Source organism: Pleurodeles waltl, chromosome 1_1, assembly GCF_031143425.1.
Source record: "Pleurodeles waltl isolate 20211129_DDA chromosome 1_1, aPleWal1.hap1.20221129, whole genome shotgun sequence".
Lineage (NCBI taxonomy): Eukaryota > Metazoa > Chordata > Amphibia > Caudata > Salamandridae > Pleurodeles > Pleurodeles waltl.
Window position 1 is genome coordinate 413,628,381 of NC_090436.1, and position 27,346 is coordinate 413,655,726.

Below are 27,346 nucleotides of genomic sequence, written 5' to 3' on the forward strand. Positions count from 1 at the left end.
CCTTGAAACCTGGAGCAATTCTGCCCAGGATACACCAGGACCCTTTGTCCAAGGAGGCAGAAGAGTGCATTCTCCCCGCAATACAAGCATTACTTCAACAGGGAGTAATATATGAGAGGTCAACACCGTGCAACACTCCGATTTTCCCTATACGCAAGGCAAAGGGGAGTACTTGGAGAATGATTCAGGATTTCCGCTCCCTTAACAATGTAGTGATACCAGAATTTCCAGTGGTACCTGACCCATCAGTCATACTAACAAACATACCTAAAGAGGCCACTTATTTCTCAGTGGTCGATCTCAAGAACGCGTTTTTCAGTATGCCACTGCATTCTGACAGCCAATATTTGACTGGATTCACGTTTAAACAGACCCAGTACTGCTATTGGCGTCTTCTTCAAGGCTTCTGTGAGCCCCCAAGCATTTTTAACAGAACAGTGAAGAAGGATTTAGCAAACATAAACTGCAAGAGTACTTTGTTACAATACGTAGATGATATCATGGTTTGTAGTACCACTGAAGACATATGTAGAGATGACACCATTGGTCTCCTCTGCGTGCTTGCAGAAAAAGGTTACAAAGTAGACAAAAATAAATTGCAGTACGTGCAGACAGAGGTCCACTACTTGGGACAGATAATATCTAAAGATGGGAGGAGGGTGACACCGGACAGAGTAGAGAGTATTAGGAACATGTCTAAGCCCACAACTACAAAACAAATGCAGAAGTTTTTAGGACTCTGCAATTATGTGAGGCAGTGGGTATTTGATTGTGCCACTCTGACCGCACCACTTCTAACTGCGTTAAAAGAGTCCCACACAAACAAAGTAGACTGGACCGATGAAAGGGAGACAGCCTTCCTGCAGCTAAAGAGAGCAATAACAAATGCTCCAGTGTTAGGTACACCTGATTATAATACAACTTTCTACCTCTTCTGTCATTGTAATGGAACGACGATGACAGCAGTACTAACTCAAAAGACATCTATGTGACACAAACCAATTGCCTACTACAATAGGCTGCTAGATCCCGTCATGAAAGGGCATAAATCAAAATGCATGACAAGTGATAAGACACATTCAAGGTGTCGTGAACATATAAAAAGGGCTGTTTGAACTGACAAAGTTGAGTGCGGTATCAGTCACAGAGCTGTGCTGCCCTCGCGGCCGTTATTCGTAAATGCTCATATTATTTGCCAAACAGAGTTGTGTTGTTCTTTTATTCCTGACCCTGAAACATCTTCAGTCAGTATTATCCTTACTGGGATCATGCTCCTAAACGCCTTACTTCACCAGCATTTGTGAGGCAAAATGTTGACACGTATATATAATTGCCTTTTTATGTGAAAGTATATGAAGTAGTGTGAAAAAGGTACACAGCTGTTGAACTACTGACAACACCAAATTAAGGAAAATGAAACGCTGTCATTTACATGTAGGTGTATGAGTGAGAGAACATAGTTAAGAGGGTGGCACATGGAGGTATATACAGAAAGACAGTGGTGAAGATATGCTGATGAAAGATTTCAGAAGGATGTGTGGGGAAATGGGGGCAAATGGCTGACAGTAATTGAGTGATTGGGGCACTCCAACACCACTACGCCTTCCACAGACCTAGTAATTTTTAATTCACAGTCTACTATTTTCAGAATTGAAACATTTTCAGTTCTAATTATTCACAACAAAATCATGTTATTACTCATTGAGCCAATAGTGCTATCAAGCACTGGCAACGTTAATGGGTCAAGCCTGATTTAGGCCTATGTTCATTGCACTGTTATGTCTGGATATAGTACCAGAAAACTCACAGAGGTACTTAAACACAGCTCATTATTTTGATTGAGTTGCAAGAAGGTGTCACTCGAAGTATCACATATTTGAGAACAATCACTTATACCACACTGAAACCATAGATATGTCATCCAGGGCTTTAAGTGGGACGGGTCCTGCCCCTGGCAGTTATTAAAAGCAGGTGCTGAGACGGGTCCCTATTGAGCTCTCCATTTTTGCCCTCGCCCTAAGGGTGACCAAAAAAATTTAACTCTGCAGCAGTACCACACGTCATTGCTTTTGAAATAACTTCAAAGAGACTCCATTCTTTTACAGTCTCATCTTTACTAACTGAATAATTTTCAATAGTATATATAATAATAATAATAAAGCCATTGTTGTTGCTTAACTATCTTATGCAACTAACAACCACTGACAAAATCAATAGTCCTGGAGTGTTGTAGGTGTAACGTTACTTGTTGTATTATCTATATGAATGTAATCACATAAAGAAGCAGCAAAATACCAGTCAGGGGGCACACTATGCTAGGCACAGATTTTTAGCTTACGTATTTAAATCATGCCCTTAATTACATCACCCATGACCCTTTGTGAGACCCCCCAATTTTATTTATCCCACTTAAAGCCCTGTATGTGACACAAAAGTAATCTGAAAACTCGGCAGCTGTGCCCAATCCCAACTTCCACTACTTCATAGAATATGACGTCACAACAATGAAAGATCATTTCTTGATTCCTGTTGCTTTGTGGCGCTTCATTAAGATCAAAACTTAAACTCTGTCCCAAAAAGGCGACTGTCATTGCTCAGCCTCCTCCTTAGCGTACCACACGATTTGTAGAATATATTTAAAAATCATGTTTAGAAAAAAGCACAGCTGTGCGTTAAGAGGAAATTTTTAGGTAACGTGGGTTTTCCGGGACCCCTCTCGTCAATGGCTCTTCTATGTGGGCAGGTATGTGCGGTATTTGCGAGACACCCTTCAGAGGGCCCTCGTTTTCCGGACGCTGGGAGGCGGCAGTGCAGCTTGCAAGGGACGAGGCTTTGCGCGGCGTGCGTCAGAGGGAGGGAGAGTCGCATGAGCTCAGCCGCGCGCCGCTGGACAGCCGGCAGACGAGACCCCTGCGAGAAGCCTTGTTCGGAGCCCGCCGCTTATAGGGAGATCCCAGCCGAGGTAAGCGTGGCAGTGATTGTGTGGCTGAAGCTCCTGATGAATAGGTGTGGATGGGTCTCCCGGCAGGGCGCTGTCACTCACTCCATGCCAGAGGCTGGATCAGGCGGCCTGCTATCCAGCAGCAGCCGAACGGAGCATCACCCGGGCGGCTGCTGCACTGTCTGGGTATTAAAACTGTCAGAGATTATTCTGTGCCTGGGAAGCACTTAGGGAGGCTTGCATTTGCCAGAGCTTGAAAAACAGAGTCTTTAAAACAGGTGTTTTGCGGTATATTTTAATAGAAAAGATATGCAAAATCAAAGGAGATATTTTCATGTGCCGTGCCCGCGAGTCCGACAGCCTGGGCATTTAATTATAAGTGCCCTGCTCCTTTTTTCCACGTCACCTATGCATTGACGTTGTTATGCTTAAATCTCGAGCAGTGCTATCAGTGGCATAATTCAAGCGTGGGTCGTAAAATGTCACTTCGCTTTTCCTTTGCTTAGATGTACCAATCTTTTTTTTCGATGTAGGGGACAATCGAGGGGTATGCACCGCAGGTGATTCAGGGGCACACGCTACGTTCTTGACCGGTATATATGAAAGTAGTGTCTGTGAATTGTATATCTTGGCATAAGGCCAGCTACTTTAAATTTACTTGAAGTTTGAAATTGAATCGGATGCTTTTTTCATTCAGTATGGTTCTCCCTTATTTTAGAAACAATCTTAGCACGGCCTGCAGCTTTGCATTTTCGTTTGTTTTTTTCCATGTCAAACTCCATTGCAAGCAGTGTTATGTGTGTCAGATGGGCATTAGGAACACAGAACCCATTGGTTTGTTTAATTTTCATCAACTGAACTTTCATATCTTCATGTCGCTGTGTTTCTGAACGGACTTACTTATTTATATGTAGTATGCATCATCTGCGCTGGAAGTGGGGGTGCCGCAGCACCCTCCAAAATAACCATGCTGGAGTTCGTTAGCTGAATGAACAATAAAGATGCCTTTACATTTTGCTTTTATTTTGTCACATTTGCTGTGCGTTCTTAGAGTTCAAATGTCAGCTATGTCCTGGGTAATTGCTTTTCGTTCTTTTAACATGATAATTTGTGTTTACTTTTCTTTCTCGGACTGCAAAGTTAGAAAATTCTGTGTAGTGAACTATCTGACAACCTTTCTTGGGCACAGGGAGTGTGTAAAGGAAGGCTGTTAGTGTTTTGCTAACACACAATAACGTTTAAATACATGCAACTGTACTGGACTAATATTTAAAAATATATCAGCAGTTAGGGAAGCACATCAGAAGCACTTTTTTTGTAATTCTAAAGTGTGATGGTAAGAAAGATTTTAATAGGGTCAAAACAAATCAAGACATTTGGTGATGTGCAAATGCTAAATATATCAAATCAAATCAGGATGTATAGAGCGCAACTACTCACTCGTATGGGTCTCAGAGCGCTGACGGGGTTTGTGCTCCGTGCTTCAGTTGAAGAGACAGTTTTTATGGTCCTTCCGAGTTGAGGTAATGATGGTGACTGCCTGAGGTGCAGGGGCAGGGTGTTTTAGCTCTTTGCTGCGAGGTAGGTGAAGGATCTTCTTCCAGCCGAGGTCTTCTGTATGCAGGGTACGATGGATAGTGCCTGATGAGTGGAGCAGAGAGGTCTGGTGGGGGAGTAGAAGGTGATGTAGTGGTTGATGTAGGTGGGTCCCAGGTCATCGAAGTGTGGCTATGCATTATGCTCTATTAATATATTTGAAACAGTGTGCTCCCAAATTCAACATTGGGTACATACCACATGCTGACCAGTCTCCTGCTGAATGAGCATGGCTCATTTGCTATACTTGTTCCTTGTGTGACACCTTTTTACAATTCCTACAACTTCATTGATGTAACATTGATGGCAGCACCCCACTCTGAAAATTGCTCCAGCACCACCAGTGTGCATTCTGGCAGTGCAGCGTTGCCATGAAATCAATGCATTATAACCCAGGACTTTGAACACTCATTACATAGCTCTGTCCAGGCCTCGAAAAATCTACCCGCCCACTATCTGTGGTGAGTCATTTTATCAGGTTGAGCTACTTTTAGGACCTAATCCCCCTTTCTGGGGGGTTGACAAAGAATAGGTGTTCTGTACATTGAGAAAGTTATTGAGCAATAAAAACGTATTTAAATCTTGTTCTTATCACATTTGCTCTGTGTTCAGAGACAGAGGTCAAAAGTCAGTTTGTCTTCTTACAAATACTTTTCCTTCTGACTGCAGAGTTCCAGGACTTTGTAAGGCATACTGTCTGACCTGCTGTACAAAGATTGTGAAATGAATTGTTGTAGGATATCAGAATTTTTGTAACACACATTTAAATAACTAAGTGCCTCATTCTGAGTTTGACGATCCCACCATGGGACCGCCAGACTCACGGGAAGGACGCCACCACCATAGCCGTGCCATTCCCCCTGAGTGTATTACAGTGTTCCCGCCGGGCTGACCAGCGGGAACATTGTAATACACGTACCCACTGGGCTGACTGGCTGGAACAGTGTTAGGATATTGGCTTCGGTTCCCTTAAGGGAGTCGAGGGCAGTATCCTAACACTCCAGCACCCGTGGAATGGGCACATTCTTCATAGCAGACAATGCACATTCTGACAGTGCTGAGTAGGGGGGACCCCTGCACTGCCCACAACATGGTCATGGGCAGTACAGGGGCCCCCTGTGGACCCCAGAACTTCCTTTCCGTCAGCCTTTTGATGGAACGTTCTTCGCCATCAAAAGGCTGGTGGAAAGAGGGATTGTAATCAGCCCGGCTACAAGTCCGACCGCCATCAGGAACCATGTTCCCGGCACGAACGGTTGTCCTTTGGTGGTCTGACCGCCAAAGTTGTAATTTGGCAGTCCGACCGCCAAAATGGCGGCGGTCTAACCACCACCACGAGTTTGGCGTTCTTATGACAGCCAAACTCGTAAGGAGGCCATAAGTCAACTGTACAAAATTTCAAAATATATTTCAGTAGTGAAAGCCCTTTTTGTACTTCTGTGTGATGAAAAAAATATTTTAATGGGATGAAAACAAATAAACACTTTACTTAGTGATGTGCAAATGCTAAATATGTATTCTGAAACTCAATTTTCACAGATTTTCAGTAAAGCTGCTAGTTAGTGGGAAGGATTTTTGGACATTCTTGGAAATGTACTGTCTGTAAATGACAGTGCACTACCACATCATGCTTTAGTAGTATATTTATTTAAAGTGAGTGTTTAAAAATAAACTGAGAAACACTTCTGTCCTGATGGCAATGCTATTAGTAAACTAAGAGACACGTCATGGATCATGTGTACCCTATATGTGGGCTGAATTATTATTATACATGGAGCAAAGGTTTAGTCAATTTAATGAAGCAAAAGAGGTTTTTTACCACAGAAATGCTGAACTCACATATTTGAGGGTGCACTCATGTGAGAATGATGAACAAGGCGACTGTAAAATAAAATATATGCCTAGGATCACACAATTTGAGACCCATTTACGGGTCAAGTGTATTACAGTTAGGTTGAGTAGATTATTCAAGTTATTCGACCTGCAGGTCTAGTAACATTTGTATGAAATTTTGAGGCCTGCTGTAAAACATTGTTATCACCAAACAGAAATCACCAAACAACTCCTGAACTGGCTCTAGACCGTTTAAAATGCTACAGCAAGACTTATCCTCAACCTACCTCACTCCTCCCACATCAGTCCACACCTCAAGGAATTTCACTGGCTCCCCATAGACCTATGTACTCAACTCAAATTCCTTACCCACATAAAAAGCATTTCACAACATAGGCACTGCCTACCTGAACACCCGCATTCACTTCCACCAACATTCTGGGAACCTCAACTTAGCCAGACTGTCAAAAGCACATATACTCCTCATACACATAAACAGAGCTGGAGGTTGCGTCTTTGCATACATCCCTCCCAAAGCATGGAACGACCTCACACAGCTTATGAGAGTCTCCAAATCATTGGTTGTGCTCTGTAAGAAGCCACCTGCGAGGCGCATGAATACCCTCGTGTATGATGAGCCTGCTATACAAATAGTTGTAGCATAACATAAGGTTATTGTGTTCATTAGTAACTGCCACATGGAAGACCTTACTTTAAGGAAGGTTAGTGATTTGAGAGTCAGTGTCCAAGGAGGAAACATTTTTTTTTCTTCATGTTGATTTTGTTGCCCATGACTAGTTCCATCACTAGAAAATCAAAACGTTGGTGCGGCAAAGTATTAATATTGGAGTTATTCACTGTGTCTGGTCTTATGTTTCCACTTAAGTCAACTTACTTTAAAAACTACATTAACGACTAAAAACTAATATAGATCATACTTTTTTCTAGCCTTCAGTAGTTGAAGATTGACAAAACTGGAAGCTTTCTGAGTTTGTCTCTAAGTCTCAGGAATGTGAATCCTGTTAAAAGGCTGGAGGTATATTGCAGGTTCATGCACAGTCTGTGCTCACTAACAAGACACCACTCACTCACAGACATGTCCTAAAAAATGTCTCAGTTACAGAGCTTCCAACTAGGCAAACTGCGATGTGAAACAAGAAACGTTGTATTTTGCGTCACACCTCTTTTCACTGACATTTTAATTAAGCAGTTCCTGTCAAAAAAACATCTATCATTTCTAACAGAGACCCTTGTAATGCTTATACCATTATTTCACCAGCCCATGGGCCATTTTAACACACTGGTGGGACTCTAAGCAAACACGTTTATCCTCAGTTGCACATGAAATGTAAAGATGTGTTCATGTGTTTTTTAGTAATCCTCTTGATTTTGGAAGGCTTGTGTGGAAGCAGGCACATTTCTCTGTCTAATAATCATTAAAGGTGCAATATTTACTCGGCATTGCTAGTAATGTCTGAATTGGGTGATTGCAACTTTTCTCTAATATAAATTAGATACGCCTAAATAAATTACAAATGTGACCAAGTGCAAGAATTGGTATGGCTGATAAAATATAATTGTGTGTTGGAGACCCAGCTATACATGGCCATTGGGGCTTTTGCTTCAATCTTACCTGACAAGAGGGCTTTAAGTGGGATGAAAAAACTGGGGGGATCTCTCAAAGGGGCGTGGTCGATGTAAATAGGGCGTGGATTAAAAGCATATGAGCTAAAAATCTGTGAATAGCCCGTAGACTGATTGATTCATACATTCACCCACCTATCCACCCAGTCATTTATGCAATCTGTGTGCTTATTTGGCACACAGTGCAAAGCTGCTCTTCCTTTATAAATGTTTTTGGGCCTAGGACCTTCTCTCTACAAAGCATCACCCTTAATTAGCTACGTGTTAGACTTTTCATCCTCGGCGTGGTCTCCCTTAACTTTTTGCCTCTGTTTCCCAGGTTGTTGATGTGTGCTGGGCTCTGTTTTTTGCTGTTTTTGTTACTCTGGGCACTTTACCACTGCTAACCAGTGCTAAAGTGCAAGTGCTCATTTATAAAATGTGTATGTAATTGGCTTATCCATGATTGACATATTTGATTTACTAGTAAGTCCCTAGTAAAGTGCACTAGAGGTGCCCAGGGCCTATAAATCAAATGCTACTAGTGGGCCTGCAGCACTAGGTGTGCCACCCACATAAGTAGCTCTGTAATCATGTCTCAGACCTGCCACTGCAGTGTCTGTGTGTGCAGTTTTTAACTGTAAAATTCGACTTGGCAAGTGTACCCACTTGCCAGGCCTAAACCTTTCCTTTTCTAACAAGTAAGACACCCCTAAGGTAGGCCCTAGGTAGCCCCAAGGGCAGGGTGCAGTGTATGGTTAAGGTAGGACATATAGTAATGTGTTTTATATGTCCTGACAGTGAAATATTGCTAAATTCGTTTTTTACTGTTGCAAGGCCTGTCCCTCTCATAGGTTAACATTGGGGCTACCTTTAAATCTGATTATAGTGTAGATTCCCTTTGGGACTGGATAGACATGTGGAGTTTGGGTTCTCTGAGCTCACAATTTAAAAATACATCTTTTAGTAAAGTTGATTTTAAGATTGTGTGTTTGAAAATGCCACTTTTAGAAAGTGATCATTTTCTTGTTTAAACCATTTCTGTGAATCTGCCTGTTTGTGGATTCCCTATCTGGGTCAGTTTGACAGTTGACTGGTTGCACCTCTCACTAGACAGTGACACATAGGGAGCTGTGGTGTAGTCTGCATTTCCTGATGAGCCATCTGTGCTAGGGGGCAGGGGAGGAGTGGTCACTCACACCTGAAAGGGCTGTGCATGCCCTCACACAATGCAGTCTCCAACCCCCTGGTGTGTATCTGGGGCCTGGCCTGGGCAAGGCAGGATTTCACAATCAGGAGAGACTTTCCTTTGAAGTAAGCCTACTTCAAAGGGCAAAATGGTAATAAGAAGGGCACCCAAAACCACAGACTTTATAACACTTCTGGAAACCAAGAGGAACCTCTGCCTGGAGAAGAGCCGAGGAAGAAGAGCTGCCTTGGCCTTGCCTGTGACTGTGCTTTGTGGAGCTATCCTGCAGTTGCTGCTTCTTCCTGTGCTAGAGGACAAAGACTGGACTTTGGGTTGCCTTCTTTCTTGTGAGGAACTCTCCAAGGGCTTGATTTAGAGCTTGCCTCCTGTTGTTTAAAGTCTCAGGGACAGCAAAGACTTCTCTCTGCCAGCACCTGGAGTCTGTGGAGAGACTCCTACTCTGCCAAGTGGTGCCCATCCAGTTCCTGGGCCCTTGAAAGGAAAGCTGGTGGAAATCCAAGGAAATTGACTTCGGACGACTTCGGACCGACGCCGCTGCTGAATCCGTTGACGCCACCTGCACCTGACTCCGTGATCTTTGCTGGAATGCGACAACCTTCGCAGGCCCGACGCCGCTGCAGCCCCGCTGAAGTCCGCAACTCCGTGGATGTTGCCGCACCACGTCGTGACCGACGCCGCTCAAAGTGCGCGGATTCAATGTTTCGCACAGACGCCACGATCGCCGACTTCGCGCATCGACTTGTTTTCACTCTTCACCAAAGGTACTGAAAGGAGAAGCTGGCAGCCCAAGAGTGAGAAATCCACGCACCGACCGCCGTGCGGGGAAAAGATCGACGTGACTCCGATCTGTGGCTAAAAAATCAACGTGCTGCCGGCTTCGCGGCTGAAAATTGATGCTCACCTGCAACGCGACCGGAAGATCGACGTCCGCGGCTGGAGAAACGACGCGCAGCATCGCTGACGGAGGCTGGTGAGATCGCAACCCACACTGCGTGGTTTTCGGATTATCGTGCGGCTGGATTTCTGCTGCAAACACCGCTGGGTATGTAAAAACGACGCAAGGCCTTCCCGGACCCGAGAGTGCTGACCGGATTGACGCATCGTTCTCGTGCGTAGAGAAGAAACAACACACGCCGACCCGACTGAAGGAGACACAACGCAAGGTCTCACTCGTGAGTGATACTGACGCATCGCAAGCCCTTTTTGACGCACACTCGCCCGTGCAGGGTTATTTTTGATGCGCCCAAGGTACATTTTCACGCTAACAGTGTTAGCGTTGTGTTTACAATTACATGAAGACTCTTTTTGCTTTTTCATGAATGACTTGTGCATTGTGGATTTTTGTTATTTGTTCTTGTTTTGTTTAGATATATATTTTCTATTTTTCTAAACCTGTTTTGTGTCATTTTGTATTGTTTTCATTGAATTACTGTGTGTGTTGGTACAAATACTTTACACCTAGCACTCTGAAGTTAAGCCTACTGCTCGTGCCAAGCTACCAAGGGGGTAAGCATGGGTTAGCTGAGGGTGATTCTCTTTTACCCTGACTAGCGTGAGGGTCCTTGCTTGGACAGGGGGTAACCTGACTCCCAACCAAAGACCCTATTAGTAACACTACTACTGTGATTGCTGTATGCTGGCTTTATTTTTCTTTCTTTTTTGACTCAGTATTAGTTTCATCCCTCTAAAGACTGTTCAACATTTTTCTGAGCTGAAGGGGACTAGAACAATACCTGCAGCACTCACTTGACTCTGCAAAGTTAGCGGGCCATCATGGCTTTTCAGGAATGTACATATCTTTGTATCCTTTGGGGATCAGTGCAGTTCTGCTTAGGTGGCAATTTCTCAATCATCACAAGTTTGTATCAAGCAGTGTATTGTTCTTGACCTCTGATAATGTCTACTACGGTGCCAATTTCCTGTCTTAGTATTAAATTATTGCATAAACATTAGGATGGACTCGCTTCAGAAGCAGGCTTATTTAAAAAAATAACTCAGCAGTTGTGTACTTCTGCACACATTCTGTTGTTTCAAATCCACTTGCCACTTGTCAATAATTTCTTATCTTCCCCCTTTACTAATAGTTTCAGCACACAAATGATCCAGTCTTTAAGGTTTCTGTATCTACACCAATGTATAGGGCAACACTGGTAGATTTTTTCTGATTATTTCTTCGGTCGTTATGGAATACAATGCTGTGAAAATGAGATCTATTTAATATTTTAGTCTAGTCCCTGCTGGTTGAGAAGTTCAAAAATATGTTTCCACGTAGACCTCCTCGACTTTTGTTTTAATGCACCACATATACGTTTAGAAACATAGCTATCTATAAGAATGCATTTAACTTTTTGTGACTTTTCTGTGCAATTTTTATTATACAAATAAGGCAGAAGGGGTATTTATTTTGGCGCCTCTTTTTGCAATTCACTTTAAATAGTAAATAGCCATCCAGATAAACTAAGCATACGTGTATATACAGTATATCCACGATTTCAAATGTTTGTGTATGTTTTAGTAAGTTCCAGACATGTTTCTTTCAATCACCCCAGCTCTCATTTACTCAAGTAGTCGAACAAGCACAAATTGCAGAAATAGATAATGACTGGTGAGGAAGATTGTATAATGGATAAAAGTTCAGATCATACTTCACAGAGGGCGCATACGTTGCTAAGAAAGGGAAGATGTTGAGATTCTTAATGTCGAGCAGTTTGACTCCTGCCTGTACTAAGGTTTGACAACACCTTCTCCAGCACTACTGGGTTTCTTCATTCCATACTGCTGTAAAGCACTTGAAACCTTATATGACCTATTTGATTTCCATGGGTTTTCTGAAGACAAACTATTTTGGCTGAGCCGTGTTTTCACTGTGAGACTTTCGATTGTCTAATTGACAGTGTTGCGGAATCTGAGATTTCTGGTTGGTATTTTATGTTACGGAGATTTGCATGGTGTGCACTGCCATTAGTATGGCCTTGCAACTTTGTTGGAGTTTGTGTGCCTTCACTCCCTGGTCTCGAAGATTCCTTCAAAGTAAGGAGTCAGTTTTCGGATTCAGATGGTTTATCACTCGTGGGTGTGATACATATGCTGTCTTCTTGTGTGTGTTTTGTTCTGTGTGTAGCCAGAGGTCTGTACCTTTTGAGATGCGAGAACAGTAGGGTGAGACAGCTTTCATGGATATCCTAAACCCTTCCTGAATACCTTGTTAATAGCGCAGACGACTTTCCCAACTAGAAGCCACTGGGGTGAAAAACAATCGCAATTTTAATGTAAAGGTAGTTTGAATGAACATGTTCTTTTGGAAGACATCAGGCAGTGTCGTGGTTCCTAGGGACAGGATGAGCACAGCTGTTTTATGTTGGAAGTCACACAAGAACATTGAATAGCCACTGTGAGGCCGTGGTGAATGTCTCCTGCAGTTGTCTTTATAGATGCCTCATTATCTTCTTATTCCTGCAAAGGCAAACACATATTTCTGATTCTAGAAAATGTCGGCCTGTTTTAGGAAAAATATTCGTCACGGATCATTCCAGCTACACAGCATTGTCAAAGTGAAAGATGACAGCTTTCTTAGAGTAAAGCTTTACTTCGGGAGATGTGATGGAGTCCAGCTTTCAGTCGCTTTCAACAAATGCGGAGGGTAAAAGCCCGCTGAAGAAACAGCGCACATATGTATGGTATTAACAAATGTATATATTCATCTGGCAGATGGCGTGATCGGGATTTTCCACCCTCTGCTCGAAATGTGCAACCAACCCTCCACCCGGCCCCCCTCGAGGCATGGAGAGAAAGTATGTGGTGATTCAGCAGTTTTCACTAACTGTCCCTCAAGCGAACACTAACATCTCCGAGTAGCGAAGGTATGGGGTTTTCATTTTCGGCGGAGCAGGCTGCGCCCAAGGCATGTGGCGCTTTTCATGGTCTGAGCAACAAACACGTTAGTGCTGATGCTGCACCAACCACAATGAATAAGATTGCCAAACAGGTTGCACAGGATTTTATATCTCAAACGTGCTTTTTAAACCATATTTAGGTTTGGCAGTAGACCTTGAGATCTCACAGTTGTTATAACTAAAACATTGTTATTTTTAGTTTAGTCTGTTGGTAGTGTTGTTATCTTTTTGACTCGGAGTGGCAAAATCAGCTTTAGTTCAAAGCACCCGGACCTCCTAAACATAGATCTGTTTTTGTCTCACGCTTTCCCCTATGTTGGCCGACTCATAAAAAGCATTTTAAAAGTCGAATGCATAGCTGTAGTTTACTACCAAGATTTGAGTCGAAATCGTAAATGTAAGGAATTTAAAAAATGCACGTTAATAGTTGTGAAAATACATAAAGTTGTAGATTTCTCCAAGTACTCCTCCACCTAGACACTTACATTCATTTGGATTTTTCACGTGGTGCACAGGCCTAAATAGTAAGTGGAGTAAAAACGTGCACAAACTGTTTTTTTCTCCGTGAGGAAAACGTTTTTAGTCCTACAGATCTCACTTGCTCTTTCTGTAAGGGTAATTGTGTAGATTGTTTGGGTGTTTCCACAGCGAACTTCACATCTACACCTGCCAGCTTTGGTACCAAATGTGAGTGTGCAATTTTTGTCACGAGAAACTTTTGTGAATGTTTGTGACAAATAAAAAGTTTGACTTTGTGAGGTTTCATTAACTACATTCCTAATAACAAGTCCATGCACCTTCCCTGGAAAAAACATTTTCCTACCTCTACCTCTAAATTGAGTACTGCTGATAATCCACCATTCCAACAGATTGACTGTATTGCATCTAATGGCTTAGGGCAGTGTTGCTGGCCAGACCCAGTGTCGTCTGATTCTTATGAAATTAAAGAACTTCACCCGTTAAGTTATCAGCAGCCACAAGTCCCTTGGCTTACATGTAAACAGCAACCTCAGACAAAACCATGATCTGCAGAGCAAGACTGTTCCTGCTTAAAGGCAACCCCAGAATAGCATTAGGAGCACTGGTCTTCTCTTACTTTGATGGAATGACAGCTGTACTTGTATGGGTCTATCTACCCCATCACCCCCACTACGGAGTGTCCTCCCCACTGCACCACACCCCACCAAGGTCCTTCAATGTATTTTTTAAGCTTCTTTTTTTAACCTTTACATCACATCCGATGAAAAAACTCCCTTCCTAGACAACTCTGCCCGAAAAAGGTATATTCTACATGGATATCAGAAAAGCACACACGTTTTCCTATAGCATTGTAGGTGAAGCTGAAAGTAACCTTCTCCATCCACCCCTTTGGTGAAGAGTTGGAGCGTCCAGGAACCTGAACTCTCTTCTCACCTAGTCAAATAATCTCAACAATCTCAGGGCTGGTCATTTTTTTGTTCACCTACTGTATACAATGACACAGGAAGCAATATGGCCAGAAAGGTAGCTCTAGCTTTATTTATATTTTCTGACAATAACCCATTGTTTCCTACACCCTCTATTCATTCCAGGATAGACCAAAACCTTGCTTCTCCTGACGTGCAATAAACAGTTCAACTACCAGAAGTAATATAAATAACAGTTTCCAAGATGTAGATAAAGCTAACGTCCTCTCATCCATTGCACCACAGGCCTAAAATCGTGAAAGCTGGGTTGTCCTCGACTGTAAAACGTATAATGTGCTCTTTGGAGTCTAACACTTGCTTGGGTTTGAAAATTTGACAAGATAACTAGGGTGACCAGGCGTCCCGGATTTGCGGGACAGTCCCGGTTTTCTGCCAATTGCCTCAGCAGATTTTGGCAAATTTGGTTTCTGTCCCGGTTTTTGGAGGTAGCGACTGAAAACAGTGAAAGGCACTTTTTCAGGTGTTCTAAAGCTGAGCTAGTTAGCAGTTGTTAAAAGCAGGAAATTTAATTAAGAGGCATGATGCTGGTTTTAAAAATTATTTTTTATTTATTTTCATAGTGCCTCTTCTGTGTTCCTATGTTGATGAGAGCTGTCATTCCACGCGGCTCTGTTGATGTAAAATTGTAGTCCTTCTATTTTTGCAAAATGTCCCGGTTTTTGCTTCTCAAGATCTGGTCACCCTACACCAACAACTTAGAGATCTCCATTGTGGTGTCCACTGCATGCCCACCATACTGAAAGAACCTGCTGTGTTATCTTCATAGCATCAGTGAAGGCACACCCACATACTTGTCATCCAAGACCAAGAAACGAGGAGTGCTGAACACCTCCCGCATTAACAGGTTTTACCAGACTGGAGATGAAGAAATGTAGGAAGATAAATCCGTACTCCAGGCCTTCTCTTACAGTGCCCTTAGGACATGGAATTACATCTCTGGTGAAATCAAACTGGCACTAGCCAGCCTTCACTTGAAGAGATGCTGCTCTTCGATCAGTGTCTTGTCAGAATGTAACCAGCCACCATGGTACATAAAAAACTACCCCTACCAAATGCCCTTCGTCTTTCCCCACTCCTCCTGTGCGGCCCTGACCTCTCCTCACTCCTTCTTTTACCTCCTACTCTTCACACCTGTAACTTAGGGCCTCATTAGAAGGCTGGGGGGTCACAAGACCTCCAGCCTCGCAGTGGCGTCAGACCGCCGAGGCTGTGGCTTACCGACCACCACATTACGAGTTTTTCGGGCAGACCCACCTAAAGACGCCCGTCCCCGCCAGGATCAAAGATCCTGATGGGCTGACGACGGTCATGGCTGTAATCAGCCAGGACGGCGCTGAACTCAGTGCCACCCTGCTGATTACAACCTTGTTCTCCGTTAGCCTTTTGCTGGCTCTTTCCCCACCATGAAAAGGCTGGGGGAGAACAAGTGCAGGGGGCCACAGGTGGGCCCCTGCACTGCCCATGGGATGTAGGAGTACAAAAGTAGAAGTGATTCAGGATCGTAGTTAACAAATTGCAGGGCTCTAATTCCTGTTCAAGGTTCTTCTAATCCATCAGAAAGTTCAACATTCAAGAAAAACATTTTCTGCTCTCAGCCTCTGCAACATATCGTTGGCATATTAAGAATCTAGTGTGTAATGTCTGGCGTACAAGCTGTGTTCCGTGCAGCTGGCTTGCATATTGAGAGCAGATGCTCAGATGAGACAAACATAGTGTTAGACTTTTCATCCTTGGTGCGCTCTCCCTTAACTTTTTGCCTCTGTTCCCCAGGTTGTTGATGTGTGCTGGACTCTGATTTTGCTGTTTTTGTTACTCTAGGCTCTTTACCACTGCTAACCAGTGCTAAAGTGCAAGTGCTCCTTTACAAAGTGTGTATGTAATTGGCTTATCCATGATTGGCATATTTGATTTATTAGTAAGTCCCTAGTAAAGTGCACTAGAGGTGCCCAGGGCCTGTAAATCAAATGCTACTAGTGGGCCTGCAGCACTGGTTGTGCCACCCACATAAGTAGCTCTGTAATCATGTCTCAGACCTGCCACTGCAGTGTTCGTGTGTGCAGTTTTAACTGTAAATTCGACTTGGCAAGTGTGCCCACTTGCCAGGCCTAAACCTTCCCTTTTCTTACATGTCAGATACCCCTAAAGTAGGCCCTAGGTAGCACCAAGGGTAGGGTGCAGTGTATGGTTAAGGTAGGACATATAGGGCCTGATTACAACTTTGGAGGAAGGTGTTAATCCGTCCCAAATGTGACGGATATACCACCAGCTGTATTACGAGTCCATTATATCCTGTGGAACTCGTAATACGGCTGGTGGTATATCCGTCACATTTGGGACGGATTAACACCTCCTCCAAAGTTGTAATCAGGCCCATAGTAATGTGTTTTATATGCCCTGACAGTGAAATATTGCTAAATTAGTTTTTCACTGTTGCAAGGCCTGTCCCTCTCATAGGTTAACATAGGGGCTACCTTTAAATCTGATTAAAGTGTAGATTCCCTTTGGGAGCGGATGGACATGTGGAGTTTGGGTTCTCTGAGCTCACAATTTAAAAATACATCTTTTAGTAAAGTTGATTTTAAGATTTTGTGTTTGAAAATGCCACTTTTAGAAAGTGAGCATTTTCTTCTTATACTATTTCTGTGACTCTGCCTGTTTGTGAATTCCCTGTCTGGGTCAGTTTGACAGTTGGACTGGTTGCACCTCACAGTAGACAGTGACACATAGGGAGCTGGGATGTAGTCTGCATTTCCTGATGAGCCATCTGTGCTAGAAGGGAGGGGAGGAGTGGTCACTTACACCTGAAAGGGCTGTGCCTGTCCTCACATAATGCAGTCTCCAACTCCCTGGTGAGTGTCTGGGGCCTGGCCTGGGCAAGAGAGGATTTCACATTCAAGAGAGATTTTGCTTTGAAGTAGGCCTACTTCAAAGGAGAAATTGGGCATAAGAAGGGCACCCAAAACCACAGACTTTAGAACGCTTCTGGAACCAAGAGGAACCTCTGCCTGGAGAAGAGCTGAAGAGCTGAGGAAGAAGAGCTGCCCTGCCTGTGACTTTGCTTTGTGGAGCTATCCTGCAGTTGCTGCTTCTGCCAGAGTAAGAGGGCAAAAACTGGACTTTGTGTGCCTTCCATCTTGTGAAGATCTCCAAGGCCTTGATTTAGAGCTTGCCTCCTGTTGTTTGAAGTCTCAGGGTCAGCAAAGACATCTCTCTGCCAGCACCTGGAGTCTCTCGAGAGACTCCTACTCTGCTGTGTGGTGCCCATCCAGTTCTTGGGACCCTGAAAGGAGAAGCCGGCAGCCTAAGAGGAAGAAATCCACGCACAGAGCGCCGTGCCGGGAAAAAATTGACGCAACTCCGATCTGCGGCTGATGAAATGATGCGCCACCGGCTCCGCGGCTGAAAATTGATGCTCGCTGGAAACGCGACCGAAGAATCGACACACGGAGCTAGAGAAACGACATGCAGCATCGCTGATGGAGGCTGGGAGATCGCAACCTGCCCTGCGTGGTTTTCGGATCATCGTGCGGCTGGATTTCAGACGCAAACACCACTGGGCGTGTAAAAACAATGCAAGGCCTGCCTGGAACCTAGAGTGCTGACCTGATCGACGCATCGCTGTCCTGCGGAGAGAAGAACCGACACACCCGACCCGACGAAAGGAGAAACGACGCAAGGTCTAGCTCGTGAGTGAAATCGATGCATCACAAGCCCTTTTTGACGCACACTCACCTGTGCGGGGTTATTTTTGACGCACCCAAGGTACATTTTCATGCTAACAGTGTTAGTGTGTGTTCTAAACTACATAAAGACTCTTTTTGCTTTTTAATTGAGAACTTGACTTGTGTATTGTGGATTTTTGTCGTTTTGGTCTTGTTTTGTTTAGATAAATATTTTCTATTTTTCTAAACTGTTGTTGTGTCATTTTGTAGTGTTTTCATTAAGTTACTGTGTGTGTTGGTACAAATACTTTATACTTAGAACTCTGAAGTTAAGCCTACTGCTCTGCCAAGGTACCAATGGGGTAAGCATGGGTTAGCTGAGGGTGATTCTCTTTTACCCTGACTACTGTGAGGGTCCTTGCTTGAACAGGGTGTAACCTGACTGTCAGCCAAAGACCCGATTTCTAACATTGGTGATCAGCGGTTGGAATTTGGACTTGTATTTGTACTTGACATACAGTGATTAAGTTACACTACTGTTTTAGTACAGACCACTACGTGACCATATACTACTTGTCTTGTGATTCTTGTTTTTCTCTTTGGGACTGTTTTTGTTCTACTTCCGTTTTTTCGCTGATTCCTTGGTTGACTTTCTTTGAAACTTCATTTAGGAACTTGTTTTTCTGCCTTTGGAACTTTGCACTTGTTTTTGAATCTTCATCATGTCCCAAGCTGGAGATGCATCAGTTGGAGCTGACTTTGACCTAGAGAAATTGGAGAGTTATACAAAGGCTCAGTTGAAGAAGTTCTGTACATTTTTTGACTGTCCCATTAAGAGCACATCCAGGAAGGAGGAGCTGCAAAAGGCACTAAGGGCCTGGGTGACAGCCAAGAGCACTGAAGGGCACACAGAGGATGGGGGAGATAAGGAGGAGGACGAAGAGTGTTCTATACACAGTGGTAATGTGGGTGGGCTTGTTATGTCCAGGGAGAAGGTCTCCAGGGCAGGTAGCAGTGTCTCATCTAAGAGTCTGACACCTGAAGAGTTACAGGACAGACAGGCAGAAAGGGAGTACCAATTGGAGCAGAGAAGGCTGGCCATTGAGGAGAGGAAGTTAGCGATGGCTCATGAGCTCAGCTTGAGAGAGATGGATCATAGAAGCAAGTCCAGTAGAGATGGTGGCAGCAATCTTACAGTGCAGCCTGAGAGGAGGGTGCACATTCCTAAAGACCTTGTGAAGGATTACAAGAGAGAAGATGATATATACTTGTGTTTCAAGGGGTATGAGTCTGCTCTCCACATGAATCTGGTCCCTGAAGCTCATTGGGGGGTGGGTCTGTGGAAGCACTTTGAGGTAGCGGAGAGGGATACACTGACAGCCTTAGGGGAGGCTCAGAATCTCACCTACTCTAGCATGAAGGATGCCTTGCTCACAAGGCATGGCCTCACACCCGAGCAGTACAAGGATAAGTTTATAAGTTTATGTTTTCCAGAGCTGCACCAGAACCTGATTGACAACAAGCTGACTGATCCCAGGAAGCTTGCACAGGAAGCGGACCGCTGGGAGAGCACCAGGGTCCAAAAAGGTATGGGGGAAACCACGCCAAGGGTGGGCAGGGTCCTTCTCAGAAGAAAGGGGGCGGGTATGGGTAAACAGGGGGAGTTCTCTAAAGGGACCCAAACTGATTCCCATGGTAAGGATTCCCAACCCCCCAATAAGAAGAAGCCATGGTTCTCCAAAAGGAAGCCAGTGGCATGTGGTCCCCCACGTAAGCACTATGCATGTGACCAGGTGGGTCATGTGAGGGGGCACCCCAAATGCCCCAAAAGTACACCAGCACTCACTGGTGCACCGTCCCAGGGTTTGGCCAGTGTAGCGCTTGGGGAGGAGTTGGTTTCAGGTGGGTTGGAACCAGCTAAGATGACCCTTGTCTCACTAGGGGACAGTAGATGGTCCAGAGAACCCTTGTGTCTGAAAACATTAAGAAGTACAAGCAGTGGGTGACCATCAATGGACAGGAGGTGGAGGCTCTGAGAGACACAGGAGCCAGTGTGACTACAGTGAGAGTCAGCTGGTGTCTGAAGAGCAGATTGATCCCCGGGTAGTTCACCAGGTAGTTGCAGTGGACAACTCAGAGTGCCTGTGCAGAGTGGTGCAGGTTCCCTTTGAATCGGGGAGGGCCTCAGGTTCCTTGAAAGTAGCTGTGAGTCCAACCATGCCTGTTGATTGTTTGCTAGGCAATGACCTGGAGGATTCCCCGTGTAAGATTGAATTGAACACAGGTCTCAATTGGAGATGTTGGGTCTGTCTGGGTGGGTATGCGTATCCACCCGGTTAATGGCAGCCCATCAGGGTAATCAAGAGCCCCGGGAGCCTGAAACAGTGGCCCAGAGATCTGCCAAGAAGAAGAAGGGCAGGGGGTGTGGGAAACCGGCCCTAGAAGTTCCGATGGTCCGGGAGGAGGCGGAGCCTGAGAGTGACACCCCAGAACCTACAGGGGAACAGGTGGCTGAACTGGGTGAGGTCCCTGAGCTGTCACAGTGGCAGCAGGAAGGCAGGCCCACCAGGGAAGCATTCTGTTCAGCACAGAGGACATAGCCTACTCTGAAGGGTTTGCGGCAGCAGGCTGCAGAGCAGGCGGCTGGCAAGGAGCCAGGATCGTACCTGATCTATTAGGAGGATGACCTCCTGTATAGTGAGCCTAAGGTTCCTAAAGCCTTGGTCAGCCCGTGTGCTGGTGGTTCCCCAGTGCTTCAGGGCCTTCCTACTGGGGTTTGCTCATGATGTGCCTTTAGCTGGAAATTTGGGGCAGGACAAGACTTTTGAGAGGCTTGTCACCCACTTTTACTGGCCTCTAATGTGCAGGCACTCAGATGCACATTGCAGGTCTTGCCAGACTTGTAAGTCAAGTGGCAAGAGTGGGGGGAAATGTAAGGCTCCCCTCCAGCTTTTACTTGTTGTCAGTACTCCCTTTGAAAGGGTAGGGATTGACATTGTGGGGCCTCTGGATCCCAAGGCAGCCCTGGGCAACAGGTTTATCCTGGTCTTGGTGGACCATGCCCCCCGGTACCCAGAAGCCATTCCTTTGAGATCAATCACTTCCTCTGTAAGGGGTTGTGCTTTGATAGGGGTTTTTACCCACATGGGGTTCCCTAAGGAAGTGGTATCTGATAGGGGTACCAACTTCACATTCACGTATATGAAGTCTCTGTGGAAGGAGTGTGGGGTAACCTACAAGTTCACCACCCCTTACCACCACAAAAGTAATGGTCTGGTTGAGAGATTCAACCGCACTTTAAAAGGCATGATCATGGGCCTGTCAGAGCCCTTGAGGCGGAAGTGGGACGTCCTCTTGCCATGCCTTCTGTTCGCTTACAGGGAGGTGCCTCAAAAGGGACTTGGGTTTAGTCCCTTTGAGCTCATCTATGGCCACCCTGTGAGGTGACGTTTAAGTCTTCTCGAGGAGGCTTTGGAAAAAGCTCCTAGTAAACCCCCTCAGGATGTATTCAGTTACATGCTGGCTCTGAGAAACCAGACTGCCTGCTTCAGGAGTCTCCAGGAGAACCTTGAAGCAAGCCAGGAGGACATGAAATGCAGGTATGACCAGAATGCCACTCAGGTCGAGTTTCAACCTGGGCAAAAAGTGTGGGTAATGGTGCCAGTGGAGCCTAGGGCGCTCCAGGACAAGTGAACTGGGCCATTTGAGGTGGTGGAGCGCAAGAGTGAAGTCACCTACCTGGTGGACTTGCAGTCTCCAAGGAACCCTTTAAAGGTCCTGCGTGTCAACTGCCTCAAGCCGCACTTTGAGCGGACTGAACTGTCCATGCTCCTCACAACAGATGAAAGGGTGGAGGAGGAGAGTGAGCCTCTTTCTGACCTCCTGTTGGCAGGAGAAAAAGATGGGTCTGTGGAGGGAGTGATCCTCTCCCCCTCCCTGACTGAGGAACAGCAGGGTGACTCTTGCCACGTGTTGGAACAGTTTGCCTCACTGTTTTCCCTGATCCCAGGAGCCACACACTTGTGCACACATAATGTGGACACTAGGGACAGTACACCCATTAAACAAAAGGTTTACAGGGTGACTGATAGGGTCAGGGCTTGCGTTAAGGATGAAGTATCCAAAACGCTAACCCTAGGGGTTATTGAGCACTCCAGCAGTCCTTGGGCCAGCCCAGTGGTATTGGTCCCAAAGGCTGCTGCACCTGGTGCCACTCTAGAACTCAGGTTCTATGTGGATTTCTAGGGTCTCAGTGCGTTCAGCAAGACTGACGCACACCCCATCCCCGAGCTGATGAGCTCATTGACCGGCTGGGAGCTGCCAAGTACGTTTGATTTAACATCTGGGTACTGGCAGATTGCCTTAACTGAGGGGGCCAAGGAGAGGTCAGCATTCTCTACGCCGGATGGACACTTTCAATTTAAAGCTATACCATCTGGGATGAAGAATGCCCCTGCTACCTTTCAGAAGTTGGTCAAACAGGTGTTGGCTGGGCTGGAGGACTTCATTGCCGCCTACCTGGATGACATTGCTGTGTTTAGTTCCACATGGGAGGAACACCTGCAACACCTCGGGAGAGTGTTAGAGGCCCTGCAGAAGGCAGGCCTCACTATTAAGGCGAGCAAGTGCCAAATAGGGCAGGGTTCTTTGGTGTATTTAGGACACCAGGTGGGGAGTGGCCAGGTGGCACCCCTTCAGCCTAAGATTGACACAATTCTGGCTTGGGAACCTCCCAAGACCCAGACTGAAGTGAGAGCCTTTTTAGGTCTCACGCTCACAGAATACTACAGGAGGTTTGTTAAGGGATATGGTACCATTGTTACCCCCTTAAATGAGTTGACTTCGAAGAAGCAACCCAGGAAAGTGATCTGGACAGAGGCTTGCCAGAACGCCTTTGATGCCCTGAAGGCTGCCACGTGCACAGCACCTGTGCTGAAGGCACTTGACTACTCCAAGGAGTTTGTTGTGCAAACAGACGCCTCAGAGCATGGTATTGGAGCAGTACTCTCACAGCTTAATGAAGAGGGCCTAGATCAACCCGTAGCCTTCATTAGCAGGAGGTTACTACCCAGGGAACGTAGGTGGAGTGCCCTAGAATGTGAAGCGTTTCCTGTGGTCTGGGCACTGAAGAAGCTAAGACCCTACTTGTTTGGGACTCACGACCGAGTTCAGACCGACCACAGGCCCCTCAGAGGGTTAATGCAGATGAGGGATGAGAATCCAAAACTGTTAAGGTGGTCCATTTCCCTACAGGGGATGGACTTTACGGTGGAAAACCGTCCTGGTACAGAGCACGCCAGTGCTGATGGTCTGTCCAGGTTCTTCCACCTTAGTGATGAGAACTCCCATGAGGTTGGGTAGTTGCTCCCCACTTTCGGTTGGGGGGGACACGTGTTAGACTTTTCATCCTTGGCGCGGTCTCCCTTAGCTTTTTGCCCAGGTTGTAGATGTGTGCTGGACTCTGATTTTGCTGTTTTTGTTACTCTGGGCACTTTACCACTGCTAACCAGTGCTAAAGTGCAAGTGCTCCTTTATAAAATGTGTATGTAATTGGCTTATCCATGATTGCCATATTTGATTGATTAGTAAGTCCCTAGTACAGTGCACTAGAGGTGCCCAGGGGCTGTAAATCCAATGCTACTAGTGGGCCTGCAGCACTGATTGTGCCACCCACATAGGTAGCTCTGTAATCATGTCTCAGACCTGCCACTGCAGTGTCTGTATGCAGTTTTAACTGTAAATTCGACTTGGCAAGTGTACCCACTTGCCAGGCCTAAACCTTCCCTTTTCTTACATGTCAGACACCCCTGAGGTAGGCCCTAGGTAGCCCCAAGGGCAGGGTGCAGTGTATGGCTAAGGTAGGACATATAGTAGTGTGTTTTATATGTCCTGACAGTGAAATATTGCTAAATTCGTTTTTCACTGTTGCAATGCCTGTCCCTCTCTTAGGTTAACATGGGGGCTACCTTTAAATCTGATTAAAGTGTAGATTCCCTTTGGAAGCGGATGGACATTTGGAGTTTGGGGTCTCTGAGCTCACAATTTCAAAATACATCTTTTAGTAAAGTTGATTTTAAGATTGTATGCTTGAAAATGCCACTTTTAGAAAGTGAGCATTTTCTTGCTTATACCATTTCTGTGACTCTGCCTGTTTGTGGATTCCCTGACGGGGTCAGTTTGACAGTTGGGCTTGTTGTACCTCACACTAGACAGTGACAGAAAGGGAGCTGGGGTGTAGTCTGCATTTCCTGATGAGCCATCTGTGCTAGGAGGGAGGTGAGGAGTGGTGACTTACACCTGAAAGGGCTGTGCCTGTCCTCACACAATGCAGTCTCCAACTCCCTGGTGAGTGTCTGGGGACTGGCCTGGGCAAGAGAGGATTTTACATTCAAGAGAGACTTTGCTTTGAAGTAGGCCTACTTCAAAGGAGAAATTGGGTATAAGAAGGGCACTCAAGACCACAGACTTTAGAACACTTCTGGAACCAAGAGGAACCTCTGCCTGGAGAAGAGCTGAAGAGCTGAGGAAGAAGAGCTGCCCTGCCTGTGATTGTGCTTTGTGGAGCTATCCTGCAGTTGCTGCTTCTGCCAGAGTAAGAGAGAAAGACTGGACTTTGTGTGCCTTCCATTTTGTGAAGATCTCCAAGGGCTTGATTTAGAGCTTGCCTCCTGTTGTTTGAAGTCTCAGGGACAGAAAAGACGTCTCTCTGCCAGCACTTGGAGTCTCTGGAGAGACTCCTACTCTGCTGTGTGGTGCCCATCCAGTTCCTGGGACCCTGAAAGGAGAAGCTGGCAGCCTAAGAGGAAGAAATCCACGCACACAGCGCCGTGCGGGGCAAAGATTGACGTGACTCCGATTTGCGGCTGAAGAAACGCGTCGGAAACGCGACCGAAGAATCGACACACGGAGCTGGAGAAATGACAAGCAGCATTGCTGACGGAGGCTGGGAGATCGCAACCCGCTCTGCGTGGTTTTAGGATCATCGTACGGCTGGGTTTCTGATGCAAACACCGCTGGGCCTGTAAAAACAACGCAAGGCCTACCCGGACCCGAGAGTGCTGACCGGATCGACGCATTGCTGTCCTGCGGAGAGAAGAACCGACACTCCCGACCCGACGAAAGGAGAAACTACGCAAGGTCTCGCTCGTGAGTGAAATCGACGCATCGCAAGCCCTTTTTGACACACACTCACCCATGCGGGGTTAGTTTTGACGCACCCAAGGTACATTTTCACGCTAACAGTTAGTGTGTGTTTTAAAATACATAAAGACTCTTTTTGCTTTTTAATTGATAATTCGACTTGTGTATTGTGGATTTTTGTTGTTTTGGTCTTGTTTTGTTTAGATAAATATTTTCTATTTTTCTAAACTGTTTTTGTGTCATTTTGTAGTGTTTTCATTAAGTTACTGTGTGCGTTGGTACAAATACTTTACACCTAGCATTCTGAAGTTAAGCCTACTGCTCTGCCAGGCTACCAATGGGGTAAGCAGGGGCTAGCTGAGGGTGATTCTCTTTTACCCTGACTAGAGTGAGGGTCCTTGCTTGAACAGGTGGTAACCTGACTGTCAACCAAAGACCCAATTTCTAACACATAGGAAGTTTCAGTCCCCAGAGTTCCTAAAGTGTATGAACTCTAGAGGCATAAGGGTGGCAAAGGCCAAAACCTCCTGGTCTATGCCTTCAAAACCATAAACATAAACATATTGATTTTTCCATTAACATTATTTGGTAATGTGGATGTTGAGCAAATAATATTCAGCTTTCCTTTTTGGATTGTGTTCTTCATTTTCACGAAAAACAACCACAAGAATTTTGTTCACCCAGTGTTCCCCTGCCATCTTGGAGTCTGTGGTCTAAACAAACATAAAGCCCCTCATTATGAGTCTGGCGGTCTTGAGACCGCCAGACTCACGGTGGCGGTCGAAAAGCTGCAGTTGTGGCGGTTGAACCACCACATTACGACCGTGGTGGAGCCGCCAGATTCGGACTGCCGACACTGCCAGGTTGCTGGCAGCCTGGCGGTTCCGGCAGTTGTAATCCGTCAGGCTCTCTGGATTACGAGTCCCCATATGGCCAGCCTTTTCGTGGCGGCTCCACCGCCATGGAAAGGCTGGCGGAATGGGTGTGTTGGGGCCCCATGCACAACCCCCAATTTCGGGCAATGGAATGCGCGACTGATGCTGCTGCACCCGCCGGTCTGCCACATTTCCACCGGCTCAATTGCGAGTTGGCTGCAATGTTAAGGCCCTGTTTACCGCTGGCCCGGCGGGTGGAAACGTTGTTTCCCCCCTCTGCCCTTGTGGTGAACTCCAAATAGGGCCGGCGGTGTTTGGACTGCACAGGCGGTCTCTCGGTGGTTTGAGTTTGGCGGACTGCCTCCACCGCCCACCATACTCATAATGAGGGCCAGAGTCCAGTTAGGCAGGCATCTAGAATCTGGTGCTTGGAAGAGTTCTTGTAAGGTAACGTGGTGATTGGCAAAAGTTTTTGTAAGGTGGGGACAAATGATATTCTTCCTATATTTTTGATCTTTCTTTGCTTAGATAAAATACCTCAAGAAGTTTTGACAAAACCCTGTGAGAGAATAATGTATTGACTATTTTGTGGAAAAAAAGAATCAGAAACCAAAAAGGGCTACTGGATATTGTTTTTTGGTCAATGTCTATGATAATTATATTGTAACACCAGTAAATCTTTGTGCCTGCTTACATTCAGTGCTTTATGTACAGCTCACCCTCCCTAACATTTGTAATCTGGATCATGCAACTGTTTCATCCCACAACACCTGTAAGATGTCTGATTAGTATCTACCTATCAAAAGAAACATACTTTTAATTGATGTCACACACATAGTTGTGCGATCAATAAAGCTACTATCACCAAGTTATGTTAGCCATTATTTGGTCTAAGATAATTTGATAATAATAATCCAAATAGTTGCATTTCGTCCTGACGGGCTGGGACAAATAGCTTATTTTGTTTTCGTTATGCCCATATGATAGTAATGATTGCAAGAATAGGGGAAATCAGTATTTTCTCTTGTGAGAATTCCGCAGAAGAGCATATGTTCATGGGAGTTCTTATCCTAATCAAACCCCTGCTCAGGAAGCAGTTAGTGTGAT

At 45.4% G+C, this 27,346-nt stretch overlaps 1 protein-coding gene across 4 annotated transcripts in view; it reads left to right on the forward strand.

Annotated features, from left to right (window-relative positions):
* Positions 1-2,675: 2,675 nt before the first annotated feature.
* Positions 2,676-27,346, forward strand: part of FAM169A (family with sequence similarity 169 member A) — a 352,302-nt gene continuing 327,631 nt past the window's right edge. For 2 of the 4 annotated variants that reach the window (XM_069223821.1, XM_069223839.1), the window contains exon 1: positions 3,032-3,127. In XM_069223821.1, coding sequence (XP_069079922.1) covers positions 3,047-3,127 — 81 coding nt within the window. In that variant the 5' untranslated portion in view covers positions 3,032-3,046. Of the gene's footprint in view, positions 2,963-3,031; positions 3,128-27,346 lie in introns of those variants that run through there. The other 2 variants (XM_069223847.1, XM_069223831.1) reach the window with 2 other exon arrangements.